The 20,006-nt window shown below is 38.5% G+C and overlaps 1 protein-coding gene across 4 annotated transcripts; it reads right to left on the bottom strand.

Annotated features, from left to right (window-relative positions):
* Positions 1 to 5,863: 5,863 nt before the first annotated feature.
* On the bottom strand, positions 5,864 to 20,006 carry LOC123960569 (GRAM domain-containing protein 2B). 4 transcript variants are annotated; one of them, XM_046035380.1, is made up of 14 exons: positions 19,832 to 20,006; positions 18,307 to 18,426; positions 16,797 to 16,884; positions 15,706 to 15,775; positions 15,265 to 15,434; positions 14,487 to 14,582; positions 13,650 to 13,721; positions 12,966 to 13,055; positions 12,574 to 12,685; positions 11,301 to 11,447; positions 10,900 to 10,975; positions 10,364 to 10,468; positions 9,342 to 9,423; positions 5,864 to 7,506 (listed from the first exon to the last, which is right to left on the bottom strand). In XM_046035380.1, the coding sequence occupies exons 1-14, from the start codon at positions 19,918 to 19,920 to the stop codon at positions 7,465 to 7,467; spliced, it is 1,359 nt and encodes a 452-aa protein (XP_045891336.1). In that variant the 5' UTR covers positions 19,921 to 20,006; the 3' UTR covers positions 5,864 to 7,464. The 4 variants fall into 4 exon arrangements, with proteins under 4 accessions (XP_045891336.1, XP_045891339.1, XP_045891338.1 ...); XM_046035383.1 differs by having other exon boundaries at positions 15,265 to 15,368; XM_046035382.1 differs by having other exon boundaries at positions 18,307 to 18,421.

Below are 20,006 nucleotides of genomic sequence, written 5' to 3'. Positions count from 1 at the left end.
CATACAAGGCAGAATGACAGGAACCTGTTTTAAGTTTAACTTTATTCAACTTAAAAGTTAAGATTACATTTTATCAGTTAGAGGCAACATGCCATCATCACGATGTTACCAGTTTACGGTTAGTTTACTGGGATGTTATTGTTAATTTGATGATGTAATAATGACGTTTAGGGAGTATGGAGTCCTGAGAGTGCCACTTGAGTAATTGAATCTCAGTGTTTTATGTAATCACTTATTTTTTAAATGCAATTATGAATTAAATTTGCATTTAAATGATGGGCTTTGAGCAAGAGATAATACAAAGTGATGTAATTAAATCAATTTATTTCAAAATTCAATTAATTAGGCCTAATTTAATTCTAAAATGGAATGAAATTTTAAAATGCTTTGAAATTGTACTTTTTCTTGTTACTTACTTGTGGGACACTTAATTAAATGGCACAGACCTGTAATGCATATTAAACACAATTTTAACATTTCAGTGATTAATTGATAGGCTAGTATAAAAAAATAAACTTATAACCAAAAACAAAGAAATAATAATTATGCCGGCTCACTCCAGAATCTTATTGTTTACAACATGACAAAGAGCAGACTCATCAAAATAAAACATTTGTATGAACACTTGGTGGAAATTAGAAGATGTACCCGGATGTACCTGGCAACATCAGGTTAAAGAAACATCACTGAGGCAGCTGCTGCGCCATGTTGGCAATCAAGCTCCTGTGATGGGTTACATTTACAAACACTGACATCCTGTGGTGAACATAAAAACTACAGGACCAGTTCATTCAGTTAATAAAATAGACAAAGACCTTGTTGGTTTTAAAGAGGTACCCTACTGTAAGACAAAATAGATAAATAAAAATAACCATTAACTAAAGTAGGAAAAAGGGCGTGTCACTCAAATTGTCAAATTGATGATTAATGTGATAGGATATATGCAGACAGATATAGAGAGTAGAGATCTACAGATATGCTGATAGAAAAGGGACATGTATTGACCCTAAAATAATAAAATTTAAAAAATAATTTAAAAAGACATCTGCTAGCCAATCAGAAACCAGAATTTTTAAAAATGTATTTATTTTTTTTGCAGAGATGCTAATGAAGCTTTTATATTCCTAAGTCTTTCCTGTATTTGTTTTTCTGGCTCAAATTTTTCAATTTGAGAAGTGTCTGTACGTTTTGTGCAATTTTTAAGTTCAATGCATATCACCTTTATATCTGCATACATCTACACACATTTATCTCATGTACTTCTTATGCACCTTATACATCAGTTGTCTGTTATTTTTATTCTTTTATATTGAATATGTCTCCAATATTTTTTGTATACTAGGTGTATGCAGACCATAGTCTGTATAAAAGAAGTAGACGAAGTCATCGTGACGCCACCCGTTGGTTTGTGGACTGCTGTTTTGAAGCCTTGGTTTGGTGTTTACTGAGGTAATAAATCATGTGAGAAGTAGGGTTATTTTACCATTAGGCTATTTCTAATGGAACCGGACTTGTGTTTGCAACCAGAAGAGTCGCCCCCTGCTGGCCGTTCAATAGAATGCAGGTTTAAGGGACTTCTGCATTGGATTCACGTCTCAGACTGGAGGCTTCCCGCTTCAAGCAGACATACATACATACATAAAGAATACATTATACTGCCAGGCCATGGTATTTTTCATATCTTGTAGTTTGTGGCGAGAAGACAAATGTAATTTGAAGGTGATGGTTTTTTCAATTTTAATATTGTGTATGGCGCCATGGCTTCTATTCATTTAGAAGGAGACTGACTCTGTTTTGCAAACTGTTGTGATGGCTAAAACTATTCAGAGTGTAAAGCATATTTGTTTTATAATATTTGTGTGATCCGTCTTCAGGATTGGTAGAGCCCCCTTGTCGTCACCACAGAGCTGTTGTACCTGCAGGAGAGTGAACAGATGTGACGTAATCACGTCCGCAAGTGAGAATTGACGCATATTTAATTCAGTGTTACGTCTGACAACATTCAGCCCACATCATCAAAACATTAGTTGGAAGAGCACAAACTTGACTTGTTACCTGGACAAGTGGGAGGAGTGATGAGCTGTCTGTTCTGTTTGGCTGAGAGGAGCCGAGGAGGAGGATGAAGAGGTGGAGTTGTGGGTGGAGTTCTGACTGTGGCAGAGACGCTCCCGACCACAAAAGCACAAAGACTCCTCAAGAGGAGCCACAGGGATCCCAGCCAGAGCTGCGTTCTGACACACACACACACACACACACACACACACACACACACGTTTCCATCACTTTAGAGGACATTACACTGACTTACATTCATGTCTTAGTGAGACTTACCTTAACCCTAACCATAACCACTACTTGCCTAACTCTAATTTAAACCTAAACCTTATTCTAATCTTAAACCAAGTCTTCACCCTATAAATTAATTATTTACATTATGGGGACTTGCATTTTGTCCCAAAATGGAAGGCAAGCCCCCACAATGTGACTGTGTAAACAGATTTATGTCCCCACAGCTTGACTTATCTTGTTGTCCACACACACGCAATGAATCTGACGGAACAGTTTGCAGTGGGGTGCATTTGTTTGCTTCCATGGTATCTACCTTCATCAGGAGCCTCTGGTTCTTCATGTCCTGTTTCCATGGCATCACATACAGTTTGGGGATCATGGGATGTCGGGCTGAGAACATTGGGATGTGGGAGCAGCATCGCCTCAGAGTGTATTTGAGAACATAGTTCATAACAGAACATAAATTTCCGACACTGTGGACCAACGTTTGGTGTGAAAATTTGTAATATATCTAGATCATGTCTTTTAATCTCAGTTCAGGCTTTGTTTTCAGAGTTTAATTTCATGGATCTTTACTTGCACATTTTTTCAGTGCAGCACTTCAAGGTTACTGTTTGTCAGCACGTGGAAAATTAAATGAGGACCAATGAAAAATAACAGAAATAATATAATACTTATTTAGACTGAAAACTACTATATGAAGGAAAGGACGGAGAAATGGCAATGACAGATGTTATTATCTGTCCATCTAAATTTGATTTAAGTTACATTGTAAGGTCACATGACTAATGGATGGACTGTACGTAAAGACACTGGAAGTATTCTGCAGACACCACCCTGATGAAGGCAGCAATGCATTTTAGAAGAGTTGTGGACTTATAAATTGGTGCATTCAATTTACAAGATAAATCATTATGAAGAATCTATTAGCTGCTGTTTGGTTTAGTGGTTTGGTTGAGTCCAAATATTCAAAAGAGTTCACAAATAACAGGTAAAAACAACAAACGACTGACCAGTTTCAAGCTGAAGTAAAATTCCACATCATATCTGAATTCATTTTTGTCTTTAACAGTCTTCAGTATAAAATCAGACACATTACTCACTCATGAGAGCTCCCTGCAGCAGCAGCAGCCATGTTTGTTGACTGTCAGGGTAGTCTTAGAAACCTCCCAGAGCATGATGGGTAGTGGGTAGGATTACAAGAAGAGACTTGAATCAGTGAACTATTGATTGGCTGTCTACAAATTATTTAAACTCTCAGGTGGATAAGTAGCAACAGATCAAATCATTTCTTAAGGGGGGATTTATTTTACATGACATTTGTGTTGCAATTTGATGTGTCTATGCTACGAACAAGAGGATCAAATGTTGCTAAATAGCCCTCTAATGTGATGTGATGAAGCATGGAAGTGTCCTGAAGTCCTTTTGTTATCTAAATTTGTCAAGTACTCTCCTCTAACACCCCAGATGAGCTATCCACTGGATGCCCTCAAATGTTCTTGCCAGTCACGGTCACCTGACATCCCCTCCCACCTACACATGTTCCCACTTTCCTCATCTGCCCAGCAGCACTTATGCTGCATTCCAGATAACTCAGAGCTCAAAAATTTCTGACCTCCAACTAGAAAAACAATGTAAAGCCACTCAAGGTCAGACTTGTGAACTCGGGGCAAATCCATCTACCCTGACTTCACGAAGAAGCAGCGGTCTGATGTCACACAATAATGGCCAAACAATGTGAAACCATTAGGAAATACACATTTACTTGCAGATTACCAACCAATGAAGGCAGATGGGAACAGAGATAACAAGTAGCATATATTTATGTCACTTGTTTTCATTAAAACAGCTCTTTTTAATTAACAGACACTGACAAGACACTGCTGTGGGTTCAACTGTGTGTGCACTTGACAGAGAAACATCAGTTTGTCACCACGTTTTTCGTTCACGTTTGGCGTCATGTGCCTGAAACGCTTTGAGGTCAGAAGTTTCCACAGGGAAATTCCGACCTCCAATTGTGACTGGAGCGCAGCATTATACCAGCATACCCCAAGCAGTCACTGTCAGATTGTCTAAATTGCAATCTTGTATGTTAGATCCAGCCAGCTGTACCTGTTCCTTGTTTACCTACTCCTGTACTTTGAACCAGTGCCTGCCTGCCCCCTATGAACCCTGTACCCTGAACTGGTACTTGTCTGTGCACCTGCTTGTAAGCTTTTACATGTTCACCATTTGTGTCTTATCCCCAAACGTTCACGTCATTGGACTACTCATGGACTTCAGCTGATGTGAGTCAATCAAGTTTGTTTGCATCTTAAGGCACGTTTATATTATTAACCACCAAGTCAGATTTATTGGACATTTGAGAAAGATAATCCCAGTTGAGTTTTTCAGTTTCTGATCACACTGAATGTTAACATGAACTATATTTACATATCAGACACTGGTACAGTAGCTTCCTGGCGCCAGGTTGTTTCTAATGGAGCACCTTAAAATAAAGATGGCAGCCTGCCTACTAGCTGGCAAGGAGATACGGTCACAACTTGGAAAACAGTTTCAAAATATTTTAGAATATTTTTTCATCCAAGTGCTTAGAAAGGTCTTTGAGGATTTTGAAAATACCGTCAGAACAACAGTTATTGTTTTTAAAAGAACTTCTTTTTCAAACATTGCCAGATAATTATCTTTAAGAGAAACTGATGATTACCTCTGTGACCTGAATGTCTGCCCATACATGTGGCACAAACTGGGCTGCCTAACTTTAACTTTAGCTCTTCAACAGACAATGTGCCTGGAACAAAATACAGCTTAAAGGGGCATTATGTAGTTTCCAGCGGCCACTAGCGGTGCGGTTTTAAGATTGCTACCAGGCGTGTGCTCGTACGCGTGCTCGCTTGAACTCATGAGCAAGCATAATCCGAAACACAACCACTTTCATACAGAAATCTTGCAATAAACGCGGGAACACCAGCATGCAGGCTGCGGCTATTCACTCAGACATGTTCAGGCTCAGAGGCAGATCAACACTGGCTCCGTAATGTTACTTCATTCAGCGCAGCGAGCCGCATATCGACACAATCCTCCCGGAGAAAAGGCAGACTGAGAGCGCTATAGACAGACAGGGAGACAGCTTCACACGACATGCTGGAAACTCAGTTAAACTATTATTTAGCTTGATGTTGAACTAATCCATTCTCGTTACATGATAAAGTTACACTGCATTTAGCCAACGTGCTACATCGTTAGCTCGCCTGCTGCTTTCAGTAACTGTCTTTACTATCTGTGTATCTGTCACCGGAGGCTCAGCAGTTTCAGCACAGCTGCATGTACTGGATGATAATGAAACAGTTAGTGAGCTGGACTGAATGTTATAACGAGATTTTGTCACACTTTATAACAGTTAGACCGCAGTAAGTAACTTTACTGTAGTGTTAGTGGATCGCTGGAGCCAATCCCAGCTGACATCGGGCGATCGCCAGTCCATTGCAGGCCCGGCAATGAAAAATTGATTTATTAAAGTCAAAAACTTACATATAGCCCCTTTAAAGAAAATAAAAATAAAAATACAAAAATGTAACAGCAAAAATGAAATTTTATTTCAAAATAAAACATTATTCGCCAACAGAGGAACGTTGAATCACATCATTAAATCTGTGTATAATTTTTACAGAATTGTAGTCATTCTTGTCTTTGTAACAGTCTGCTGTAAGTAGGAAGCTTCTTGATGTTTACACATGTTACACATGGTGTGGAAGATTTCTAGAATTCTTTAAAGAGCCATCCAGTGGTCATATCAAGAATGACACTGTGGCAGGTGACTATACGCTGCTAGGATTGTCCAATTTTTGAAAACATCTGCCATCACGATAACCTGAAAGATGCTATAAACACATAACAATCATATACATACTAACTGCTCTCATATCATTTACTGTCAGTGGGGAACAGCAACAATATGCTGGAAGCACTAATGCCGGAGTAAATTCATTGAGTCATTGAAGGGGCAGTGAGGGTGCAGTGGATAAAACACACATGCCTTTGGTGTGAGAGACCGGGGTTCAATCCCCCACTGTGACACATCCACCATTGTGTCCCTGAGCAAGACGCTTAACCCCTAGTTGCTCCAGAGGCATGCAATCTCTTAAGAAATAAACTTGTATTTCATCTTCACATAAATGTGAAAGAAAGTCAATATCAGGGCCAACTACAGCTTCAAAGTCCCACAATGCCTTTTTAATGGCCTATTTCTGAAATGTTTGATAAAATACAAGGAGGAACTTTTTACCTTACAAATCGATACAATACAGGTTATGAGGTTATGTGTTGTTAACTTTGAGAAGTGGGAAAGGGCTTCTGGGTATAAAAGCAGAGGCAGCAGCTAACTACCTCCTGCATTTCGCTGTTGTTTTTATGTTGTTTTCATTTCTATTTTCCAACAGAAATGACAGTAAGTACAGCTCTAAGGCAGCGTGATTTAAACATGAGGAAAACCCTGGCAAGTTGTGAAGTATCTACAAAAGTAGTTCCAGCTGGCCTGGTGAGGGCTGAAGTCCAGAGCTGGTTTTCAGTCCTAGATGTCATCATGTAAACACATTTCTGTGTTTGCAATCTCAGTCGGCCGAGAACATCAGTGTGATCAGCCAACTTGGTCAAAAGTCAGAAGATAAACCCAGCACTGAGAACTCAACCTTGATCCCTTCAGATGTATGTGACTGTTAACATATGGCCTGAGTGAATTCAGCGGGACCAAAAAACAGCTGACGTCAAAGAACTTTCATTACTTAAAAAGGAAATACAAGACCAGTTGCTGAAAAAATAGGTTATATATATATATATATATATATTAAGCACTGTTACTGCCTTCCAAATCCTGATCACTTGAAATGTCAGAGCCTTTAAAATGCTACTGTTTTACTACATTTTCCATCAAGCAGATGCAATATTACTGTACAGTTCTACCAGAAGGTTTGATTTCTATTCAGCCAATGAAACGTTTATCACAGGTTAACATTTCTTTGGCTGCAGGGATGTAGAGATGTACGCCAGGTGTGTCAGCGTACAATACATCTCAGTATTGTCAGGTTATACTATCTACTATAATAAACTACATATTTACATTACATTTACAGAACTGTGTGCAGCACTTTCATCTTAATGTACTGGTTACCAGTACAGTCAGGCAGCTTCGTCCAGCAGTCTCTGCAGGTTCTTCTGCACCTGGAAAAACAGACGCTGTGTGTTACTGTAACTCTATGCTGTATGGCATCATGCTCATATGCACATTAATTTAATATCTAATGATAATGGATGTTTTTTTTGGTCAATATGTCTAGTATAGTTCACAGCCTTTACTATAAGTTCTAATGTACATTTCTACAAGCTCTTGTAATCTTGTATCACGTTCCACTGCTTGCAGAGCTTTCTAGAGTACTCTCAGAGGGAATGGCATAATGTTATTTACTGAAAATTAAATTATAGCTAATCTATCACAAGTTATCTGGATTAGTAACCTGCCAAGGTCAAATTGGCTATACTAACATATAGCTCTATAAGTAAGCTGGTTAGCTTATTTACTTCCTTTCTGTGAGTGAAATGAAGATCAATACCAGTCTCACACCTCTGGAGTTGGGAGGCACATAGCCTAGCTTAGCAGAAAGACTGGATGAGGGGAAAGCAGCTAGACTAGCTCTGTCCAGTGTTTAAAATTACCTACTAAGTTTGCTTTTTAATCTGTACACAAACAGAAATGTAAAACAACAACATGATGTGGTTTTAGGGGGACTTTGGTGCAAGAACTATTTCCTGACAAACAACAGTGTGTCCATCTGCCCACCAATTTTGTGCTCGCGTGTGCAGCTATAGTACGGGTTGCCAGATACGGTCATTCAGTACAGGTTTTTGTCCAAACTTGGCTACCTCTTGTGATGACCAGACTACAGGAAGCCGTGCAAAGTCACTGCGCTGGGCTGCTGTTATGCAAAAAATATTTCCATTGTGCAACTCCACTTAAAACAATCATTTCTGTGTATGTACTATTAGGTCGTGTCAGTTAAGGAATGTATTGTTTTTCAAAACTGAAGATAAGGGAGTAGATTCTTGCACTGCTCACATGAAAGTAATTGTGATGTATTTGGGGGCACATACACATATATACACATTTCCTATCTAGATCTAAAAGTGGACTAGACAATTACAATCTGATCCTGTTTTGAGTCTTGTACATGAAACTGCACTTTTTGTCACATTTGTCATCATGAGCCTGGCTGTCAGCTGCTGTTGTTTGTTTGGAAGGAGACGAGTGTCAGCCTGAAATGTTAATGTTGCTCAGACCCACCAAGTGCAGACTGATGGATGAAAAACAAGCTCTTCTTACAGTGGAAATCCACACTCTCTGTGAACAGATCACTGACTATAAATGTTTGATTAACGGCAACAAGGGTCTGGTTACACTTTGCTCTCTGGAATCTTGTGCTGAAATTTCCCTGTTCTGCTTCTGACACAATGTGGTTGGCATGTTGTGGAAGGGACATCCTTAACACAAGTTTACCCCTGTCTAATTGCAGCAATTGAGTAACTGAAGTTGAAAATGAAAAACTGATTATGCAGCAGAGTTAACTAAAAGTTAATTTGGCTGCATTGGCTCAGAACTCCATGCAAGAATTGGATAGTTAAAAATCTACTTTTTTCCTCTACTTTTTGATTATGTTTCCAGAAAAAAAAGAAATGCTTCTATATAGACAAATGAAAAAGCAATGGGACTATGGTCAACACCAACCAACATTTCTTTGGTTATAGACACAATACTGGAGGAGAAACAGATCTACTGTCAACTTAAATCACTTTGATAAATTCCAAGATATTTTTGCCTTTTCACCATCTTCCACGTTTTTGTATGGAAAGACTTTTTGTTCAAGACATACTCCCACAAATCCCCAAATCTCCTCCCAGGCAACTTACAAGAAACATGATGTTAATAAGAAACAAATTCACAGGGTTTTCCTCCATCTTAAATTTAACCTGTAGGACACAGATAGATAGACAGACTGACTGACCTTCTCCAGCTTCATCAGGTTGATGGTCAGTAGCTCAGAGAAAAGCTCTGTGTTGACGTCACTCGCCCGCAGAAAGTCATTTCTGGGAAAATCACACAATTGTGGACATGAATTGTTGTCCTCAAAATAAAGAGTAAACCATATCTTCTATTTTTCATCCACCAAGATCTGATTAATAAGCTTTGGAGTCTGTGACAGTAATTCTCTGAAAAAAAAACAAAAAAAAACAATCGACTATTATTGTTAATTACATTTTTTGTTTTTTTAATAGCCTTCAGTGAACATCAGGAGTGAGTGACCGTAACAGCAGACTAGAGAGGACCGAACACTGTAGAAGACTTTAGACAGCAGGGTGTACAGCTAGAAAGTTGAAAAAATGGCTTTAGAGAGTGTTGGCAAATGTTATGGATAAGTTACAATGACGTAAGAACCTACGCAGCTGCATTTTCATTGGCGCTGTGCTTTGTGGTCTGATCACAAAGTGCTTGTCACAAAGGTTTAAATTCCTAATAGCAGCTGCTGTAGTGGAGCCGATTGCTCTTGGAATACGGAAAGTAAACCTCATGAACTTGCTTAATGTTTTCAGAAAGACCACTGAAATAAATGCTGAGTGTGTGATTGCGTTGAGTTACAGAAGCTAGTGGAACGGAGGCTAGACAGGAAGTGGCGCCATGACTTCTCTGTAATGTTTAAAATATCTATTTGTTTTTAAGGTTACTTAGCTATACTATTCATGTGTTCTTTTTGCTGCTGTGACACACAGTTTCCATGTGCATGATCAATAAAGTTTATCTTGTCTTAGTGACAAATTAATTCCATTCTCCCCAACCTTGGTAGACCTAAATTTTGGGGATTTGCAAGTACTTCTGACTATCTGAAAGTCTGAAAAGGCGGAGGTATGGTGTTTCAACAAGTAGAAAAACATATCAACCATGATATTTTTCCAGCTTCCAAATCAATTTGAGTAATTTAATAAAAAATTAAATGTCAAGCTTAGTGTCTCTGACAGGTTGGGAACTCACTCCTGGTGGTTGAACTCGGTGACAGAGCCGAGCTTCGTCAGTCTCTGCTCCAACGACATGATCTTAAAGGCCAGGTAACAGGAAGACAAGACTAGGACACACACTCTGAGAAAACACACACACATAATCAAACATAAGCAAGTAAATGAATGAAGGAGTGTGTTAATGAATGCATGATTACATGAATAAATAGCTGAATTAGTGGCACTGGCATCACAAAAATGCTGGAAACTCAGGTAAACTCCCACTGCAACATTACAGTAATCCTCCATTTCATTAGCTGTGGTGTTGTTGTTGTGTGTTTGGTTCAGAATCAGTAGGCAAAAGCTCGGGAGAGGGCATGAACTTCACAGCCTACGTAAACCAATGGATTGAGAAATCCATCCAGAAAGGCAGCAGCATAGTGGCTGTTCCAAGCGACAGAGAAAGCAGGCGAATGGTTCATTGTTTTTCAATGGAAGAATTATAGATGAATTAACTAAATTAATTTCGGAAGATGAATCACTGAATGAATGAATGAATGGCAGTACACTCACAGAAACAGGTAGACAAACAGCAAAGTGTTGAGAGAAACTGGTTTTAGAGTTCTGCTGTCAATCACGAGCTCCGAGCCTGGAGACAAAAAAAACTCAGTTAGTTTAACTCAGTTAAAACTCAGTTGACATAATTTTTTTCCATTGATCTAAGATTAGAATAAATTTTACTGGTCCTTTATTGGTAAGTTTAAAAATCTGGGTTGTGATAGCATCAACACCCCCATCACGGAGGAAATACTAAACCATTAATATATAAACATCTGGAGCCAGTAAATGCAGCGTGTTATGTGGACCGCACAACCAGGAAGTCTGAGACAGTTGGTGTAATGTTGGATTAAAACTTTATAAGTCAAGTTTATTTTTCTGAGTTAAATACATCTGAAGGATTATAGACTCCTTACCAGTTTGAAGAGTGCTGTGCTGCTTGTCCTCAGAGCTCTGCTGGTTCTGATGTTGGACCCTCTCTTTGTGCTTATGGTCTGGACGTTCAGGAGGGGCTGCGCTGTCTGTGTGCTTCAACACATCCAGAAACTGAGGAACAGGGAACTCTGCAGCGTTGAAGAGACAGGAAGCAGGACAAGCAATGTGAACAAGAAGACTTTTAACTTGAAAACCAGGTCTTAACCTGACTTTGAGCAGATATTTTATCCTGCTTTTGGTATTGTCATCTATATGTTATCCTCGTAAATACGTGATAGTCTGGAAACGCTTGCTTCATTTTTGATTTCCAAACAGGAGCACACTAAAATGCCTCTGGACGCAATTGGATAGACCTACAACCAATCAGAGCAACAAAACGTGTGACGTAGCGCTTTCTCAACATTTTGAGTAATATGCTTATTTGCTTTCTTTCCAAGAATGAGATGGAAAGGTACTGATATCAATCTCATGTCTGTGTTTTAAGTATGTGGTTAGCGTAGCTTAGCATAAAGAAGCAGGTGTCTAAAGTTAAAAAACACGCCAGCTAAACAGGACACTAAATGTGCTCCTGAAAACATTTGTGGCGGGAAACAGGTAATGCAGTAACAGAATTGTGATTCATCTTTAATCAGCTCTGCTTAGTTTGACAGTTTGATCTGAGTTCCGTGAGCCTGGTGTGTCGCATTGGACAGACCTGCAGACACGACGCACATCCAGACCTACAACCAATCACAGCAGCGAAACACGAATGAAACATAAGCTTGATAGAGCCGTCTGGTTCCCTAGCTAGAAAAGCCCTGGAAAACCCACCGGGAACTACATGGGGCAGCTGGTAAATTAACTCCACCACATAAGAACTACTGTTCATCTTTTCTGCTGAGCTTTACTAGGGTGTAAGGAATAACCGTCCATGCCTTGTGCCGTTAATATGAAAGAGGGAGAGGAATAAACTTTACTTCACAGAGTGACGCTTTGAACTGGGACTTCACCACTGGTTAGATCACAGATTTTACAGAAGGAAAATTAAAGCAGCTTCTGAAGAAGCAAAAGTTCAAGCCATCATTTCTGCTGCTGAAATTCAAAGTAGATACAATTTTTTTTGGCCTCTTGGTACGTGTTTGCAAAGTTAGTAAAAGCTGTTAACTTTCATGAACAGCCAGAGATGCATTTCATGATTCATTAATGTGGATCCTCAAAAATACGAGCTAATCAGTATGTGTGCTACGCTGCTGGTAATTGGCTGGTTGGTAATACCCGATATCTTCTCGTAGTCGGGGGTCTGGGAGTCAGAGCTGCTGCTCTCCTCCATCTCCTGCCTCCTCTGTCTCACTGCTCCGTCCAGATCACTGAAATCACCAGGAAAACTCTTCACAGACACACAGACAACATGTTAGCTAATTGGTGAGTCACCAGGAACCACATTTTCCGTCCTCTTATGTATTTGTCAGCAAAAGGGATAAGGTAAGGTTGTCAGGGCCAAAGATGAATGAGAAACACCAAAGGTATTATTTTCACTTTTATATTTGACTTCACTTTTTGCTATTATTTAAATAAAAGTGTTTATTATTCAGACTCAGTTCTGTAGCCTACACTGTTCTGCTGTTTAGGTGTCCAGGTTTTGGTGAGTATGTGTCCATGTGACTTACCAGAGGAAAGCGAGGCGACAGAGGTGACCTCTGACCTCTGAAGCTGTTCTCAGCTGAGGAGGGGATGGGGCTGCTGCATGGACTTTTCTCCTGTACATATAATACAAATATACATACAGAATCAGATATAGTATGTATCTTTGCTCCAAACAGTTTAAAGTTGTCATTTCAAAAAAGGTGTATGAACCACAAAGAGTGAATTTTGAATAAAAAATATGTCAGTTTTCAAACAGTAACTTTCTCCCATGAATAATTAATGTACAAATGTTGACGTGACAGCATATCAAAATGCAATATAGCTTGTTAACAACCTAAAAGCTGTAAGGGTACATTCAATCTCTGGATTTTCGGGGGTTAAAACCTCATAATAAATTCAAGTCAAGTTCATCTGCACAGCCCAACATCACATAAAATATCTAAATGGATTTTAAAGGGCAAAGTCAGTGGTTCTTGACCCAGACAAACCTCTAAAGACAACACGTAAAAACATTTTTTAGAAAACACTCAGAAACAAAAAGGAACTTTGAAAAGCATCCTTGATTTTCACTTCACCATCATTTGCTTGTGTTTGATAAGACAAAAAGGTTTCAAAGTCAAAGAAATCATGAAAAAAGTGTTTAGAAAAGTCTACGTTTTCTACCTGACAGAAAAATGATATGGCTGGATGTGGGAAGTCTGTCCTACCTCCAGATGAAGACAGACGGACATCAATAACTTGTAGGTGTTGTCTCTGGACAGGAGGGACACGAACACATACTGCAACAAATAACAACAGTTTTACTGTTACGTTTCCAGGGTTTTTGTGGTTGATGAAGCTGCATCCAGTATTATCTCCCACCCCTGGCGGGAAAGCCAGATTACAACAGAAAGTTTTAAAGGACCTGTCTCGCCCGGCTAACAACCTTTTTAATTTTCTTCCGTCTCGCAAAAGAATAAGAAGCATTAAGACCAGAACATCCAGGTTCCAGAATAGCACGTATCCCTAAGCTGCACAGCACTGCAGGGCACTCGGCATGTTAATCATTTGTGGAATAGGGTGTTTTTTAAAGCACTGCATCTAGTGGGTCATTTGATGTTGCTGCTAATTTCCCTACATGTGCTGCTGTTTTATATTTATGGTGTCTACATATGTTGGATTTTATGCTAACCATAGTTTTATGCTTTTATAAGTATTGTACGGGTTGGATATATCTGATTTATACTTTGTTCAATGTATTATGCACTTTCTAAGTGAGTGGTTTTACTATTTTTGTCATCTTTGTTTAACTGAGCTTTCAGTTCTATGTTGCTATGGCAATAAAGTATTGAATCTTGAATCTTGATTGAGTGTCCTCTGATGTGGCAAACACTAATACATTTTCACAAAATAACATCTGCTCTGGCAGGTTTGCTGTGCTATTATGTTGGACAGAGCAGCTCTGAAGACAAAGGCAAATCATTTCAGTGAACAGTAGTAGTAGTAGTGTACATGTGGGAACAATAAAATCATAGGGAGATGAAGCTAACAGTCGTCCTTCTCACCCTGTCGTTTGCGGTGGCGATCACCAGAGCGTTTGGTACCAGGATGGCAGTTTTGGTCTTCTTGATGTGAGTGACGGACATCACTGGGATGGCGATCTGGGACGGAGAAACAGCAGGATGAACAGTTCAACCCTGCAGGGACTAGTTTACTCCCTGTTGGTACAGTATCACTCATCCTGTGGAGAGTAGTGGTCACACTGTCAGAGAAGCTCTGACACCTCGTTGGTCAACCATACCAGATGATTCAGGCCTGTTTGATTCTCTTGAAAAAAGAGATTATCTGGAAGTCAAAAGACTATCCTTGTAAAAGAAAAGTAAAATAAAATGATGTGAAATTAAAAACAAATCCTTTTTTCCCCTTCTCTAACTTCTGCTTTGTTATGTTGCTAAGTGTCAAATAGACGATCTACAAAGTGTGTTTTTGATGTTTCTTGTCATCTGTGTGCTGTGCCAGGTAAATGTCAATAATTTAAGCCAACATCTCTCACCAAATCAAAGCTGCTGCTGTTGGCACTTCACTGTATTCACCAAAAAGTAGTGATAACGCGCAGCCCTATCACCTAACATCTCTGTTTGAGACAAAGGTGGAAATAAGAGAAGCAAGTGAGGAGTGAGAAAATCTGAGGACGCTGTGCCAAAGACCTCTGGGATGGAAAACCTTACATTACTTTTCCACAGCGATGTTGCAGCTTGATGTGCATGACACACACACACAAAAAGAATTTTTAACATATCGTAAATATCTTTGTAATCAGAGCAAACTCTGAATTCACGGTACCTTTGTGTCTTTGCCAAACACCTTGGAGTGGAAGCAGATCCAGTGGTCAGAGACAAACATTCGCCCCTGGTAGAGGATGTCTTTCTGCAGGGCACAGGTGTAACCTGACAAACAGATAAACAGCATCAGGTTGCTGAGGGGAATCCGCAAAACACTGAGGAGATCCTTTTCTATAGAGATTTCAATGACAGTAATGGGGGACAAAATCAGCAGTAATATAAAAATACAAAATAAAGTTAAGCTGAAGCTATTCATAGGCCAGTATGGACAAGAGCAATTACAACAAATAAAAGCTATTTCAACGTGCATATAGTCATGTGAGTATTGTTTTACGATAGGCTTGAACCTATCCTTTAAATGGTCATCAAGTGTTCCACTATTATCTAATCCCTCATTCAGTATTTAAGGTGGACTGGATAGTTGTGATCATTAAAGACTTACTCTGTCTGAGCTGTTCCTCTTTGCTGATTTCCTTAAATATTTTATGGTACTGGCAGTTGCTCTTCGAAAGCTGAAGCACAACACACACACACACACACACACACACACATAAAGTTAGGCGGCAGTAACATGCTCACACAGACACAATGCATAATGCTGAGTACGCATGGGAAAATGAACACATTGGTAAACAGCACAATGAGAATATTAATTACATTTCAAGAGCTGTAGAAACTACTTGTGTATTAGGGCCATTGTAGATCAATAACAATAAATTACAGAGCCGGGGAAAGGGGGTTATATTCTGAGATAAAAGGTTGTAAATTTTGACTGCGATGAAGTAACTTGAAAGTATGTGTCACATCTTAGTCATTTAGAAATGTCTGCAGTCCTTCCCCAATTATTCATGCTTTTGCTCAACATCTGCATACCTTGTTTTCAAAAGAGTACAGTGCCTTAAACAACGCAAGCAAATCTGAAATTGTTTTTTTCTGTAAATTTGTGAATTTAATTTCAAAAAGTCATAATCTCAGAGAATATTTGAGTTTTGTTCTTGTAAATATGAGTTTTTTCTTGTATATCTACTACTTTAATCTCAAAGAATATCCACATTTTTTTTTGTAAATTTTCAATTTAAATCTCTGAAGTTCATTTTTTTCCATAATTTTTCAGCTCCATAATAAAAAATAAAAAAATGTTTTAACCAACAATGGCCCTAATACGCTTTCGTAGATACGAGGTTTTGAAGGCCTACATTTTTTATGGAAGGAAGCTGTTGATGGGTTTGGTTTAGGCTGACATTTTGTGGCATTATGAAACAACCATGAAGTTGACAATCTGAAGCATTTTTAGAATATATTCTTAGCATAAACATCATTAATTTCCAAATTGATCACCAGTCACATCAATATCAATTAAAGTAAAGGGCTAAGAAAACTGCTACTTTAATAAACTGAAATATAAACAAGACAGCCCAAATTATTTCTGATATCACTCAGCTGGAAAAACAACTGAGTTTTGCACAGTTCGGATGATTTAATGTTTATAGATGTAATAACATAGGTATCAGACTTTACTAAATGAATGCTTACCTGGCTGTAGTGAGACTTCTTCCTCTCTATCTTGGAGTCCGACTCTGTCTGAACCTGAGTCAGCAGTGAGTGGTCAAAGGTCTTTGACCTACAGACAAAAATTCAATACAGTTTGAGAGGAAGTACATTATATTATATTATATTATATTACATTATATTCTATTATATTATATTACATTATATTATATTATATTATATTATATTACATTATATTCTATTATATTACACCTTACATGACAGTCTGCGTGTCTGTAACCCTTTGTTCTCTAATTCAAATATGTTTATTTGGTGCACTAGATAGGTATATTTATATAATGCTATTTGTGATAGGTCACCAAAAACAAAGAACCATATGCAGTAAATGATCTAAAATGAGATAAAATAGAAAACATTAGAAATATTTATCACTTAACACCAGTATAAGCAGTAGGTCTATTAGGCTGAATGAAGGCATTTTAACAGCGAGAGACCGACCTATATGAGAATAATCTCCTCAACCACTTAAAATTGGCTCTTTCATCGTGTTTCATAGTTTATTAAACTTATTTTATTGTCACTGTGCATTGCAGTGACGTTGAAAGGTGGAAGAAGATGCATTTGCATGCATTCGTTTTTACCCTGTGCTGCTGCAGTCTTTCCATTAATCTGACAGCTTTTAATTCAGACTTGTGTCATGTTGAAAGCGTTACAGAAATGTTACAAGATGCAACACAGTATAGCTGGGCATAAACTGTATGATTTTAGAAATCTTGTTGTTTTATTCCAACTCACACTGTATGAGTAAATCGTCTGCGATGTAGAACTAAAGCTCACGATTTACGTGCTTATGTATGGTCTGATGGTCAGCCACAACCTGAGTACTCACACATAAAACGACTGCTACCATTATAATTATCAGTCCTACTGTCTTGTGGAAGTTGTGCTGCCTGTTAAAAGGGAGTTTTCCTTGCCACTGTTGCTAAGTGCTTGCTCATGGTGGATATTGTTGGGTCTCTGTAAATACTATTACAAAGAGTCCAGTCTGGACCTGCAATGACAAAACGTGGCACTTTATAAATATAACTTAACTTTGAAGTTTTTTAGGACTGAATGACTGTTTTAATGTCCTTAAGGTACTTTTAGTCATATTTGGACCAAGATGTTTACTGTTTGAGCACCACTTGCTGAAGCTTGGGGGGGCCTTGGTTGCTTTATAGAACCCATTATCTTGGGTATTACAATGTAATCATTTCATTGTCTTAATAGAACAATCTTTTTTTCAAATTGACAGTTTTAAGCTTATTGACCTAAGTGTAATGTTATTTATACATTGTTTTATCTTTTTAATCTTAATTAAATCACTATCATGTCTGAATCATTATTTCATGATAATGGTCCATATTAAATCTTGACATAATAAGATAATTTAATCGTGAAAACAATGATCAGTGGCTTAGACTATCAACAACAATAGTGGCTTTTTTTTGCATTTAGTTAGGAACTGTCTTGGTTAGTTAAGAAAACCAGTAACCTGACTAATGCTGGTTTCCTCCTGCCTGAGAGCTCCTGCAGATTTGGATCGACAGCCTGCAGAGACTCGCTGACCATCCTCTCATATTTATGCCGCTCCTCCACATTTTCTGCATCTGAACTATAGACAGGAAGAAAACAACATTCAGACACACCAAAATTATAAAAAATTCTTTATTTAGCAGCAACAGCCAGCAGGTAGAAGTGGCTAGAGAGAGCAGATTAAGAACAAATGGTAGGCTACATGAACACATAGGCATCAGTACAATCAGATCAACTACTTTAACAAATAGATCATATGATAGAATCAGCTAATATTCTTTTTTTTTTTTAACATAAACATCTTTGCTTTTTCCCTGTCAAAGTTATCGCAGCGAGTAGTACGCTAGCCAGTATAAGGGAAGCAGGAGATTTTTCTTTGGAGAATATTATTACACATTGTCATGGCTGAAACTGGGGCAGGATCAGCAAAGAGAAAAAGGACACTGGCGAAAACATGAGTTAACTTTAGTCGGTTGTTCAACTGATGGAGAGAACTGCTGGACTTGAAAGGTTTCAGTCCTGATCCTGAAGTGGCACTCTTCCTCCTTGACAGGTATGTGAAATGTGTATTTTATTTTGCTATATACAGTCCGGTGTGGTATAAGTCCGGTGGATATTTCCGGAATACGAATGTTAATAACTTCTTTCAACAAAATTACTATTAACAAGCAAACAAATCTGTTAGTTGTAGGCTTACATGTGACCTGGACACTTGTTTCACCATCGTCATATTACAAGCTTACATAGCCAATCTTTCTGTCACTTGCTTCCAAAACAAATGCATTCGCTTGCCAGATCACGATCTTTGTGACGAGACAATCAACACAAGTTCCTTGTTGTTGTTTTAAACAAACATAACAAACATTTCTGACAAGATCTCTTTAAATTTGATTCTTATTGTACCCAATATTACACAAAACAAACTTGTCAGTGCTCTCTGGTGAATAAACTCTGTCATGGAAACTCTATTTCTAAATGACCTTAAACATATCGGTCAACAGCCTGTAGACAGAGATAAGGGTTAGCATGATCTTTGATAAGCTAATAACCTGTCTGCTGATTTATCAGTCTGGGTGTAGTTGCAAACCAACAGTTATTTTCATTATTGATAGAAAAAGAGACCAAGGTGACATTTTCAGTGTGCTTGTTTTGTCTGACCAACAGTCCAAAATTCAAATATATCCAATTTACCACGATATGTGACAAAGAAAAGCAGCACATCCTCACATTTGAGAGGCTGGAGTAAAAAAATAACAACTTTTTAAATGTTCTGTCAATTGACCAATCGATTAATCAACTAGTTGTTACAGCTTTCTTCTATAACAACTAGGCTACAACTTGAACTAACTGAAGTAAACTAATGCCAGCATGCCAGTACTACTACTAATAAAAACACGACTGTTACCACTAACAACTAATACCAGTATCCACACTATATTGTTTAGACATCTTCTCTTTGATTGTCTTTGCAGTCAGAAACTCACTGATAATCCCTTTCGTGCTTTGCGGTTTCTCTGTTACACTTCCTGGCATCTTCCTGCGTCGTCTTCCTGCTCACACACTGTTCTGTCATCACGCTCAACAGTTTTTACCGACCAAACGCCCGTCTGTCCGGCCGTCCTGTCTGCCTGTCTGCTGCTGTGAGAACTGAGAGGTGAA

This window comes from Micropterus dolomieu, linkage group LG21 (genome assembly GCF_021292245.1).
Source record: "Micropterus dolomieu isolate WLL.071019.BEF.003 ecotype Adirondacks linkage group LG21, ASM2129224v1, whole genome shotgun sequence".
Lineage (NCBI taxonomy): Eukaryota > Metazoa > Chordata > Actinopteri > Centrarchiformes > Centrarchidae > Micropterus > Micropterus dolomieu.
This window is presented reverse-complemented; position numbering and strand designations above follow the sequence as displayed.

Excerpts from the sequence above, each read along its gene's own strand:
- LOC123960569 (XM_046035380.1), bottom strand. The coding sequence starts at position 19,920 with ATGACAGAACAGTGTGTGAGCAGGAAGACGACGCAGGAAGATGCCAGG. Across the intron at positions 9,424-10,363 it reads ACCGAGTTCAACCACCAGGA|AAATGACTTTCTGCGGGCGA; the intron begins GTGAGTTCCCAA and ends TGATTTTCCCAG. Across the intron at positions 7,507-9,341 it reads ACCTGATGAAGCTGGAGAAG|GTGCAGAAGAACCTGCAGAG; the intron begins GTCAGTCAGTCT and ends CTGTTTTTCCAG.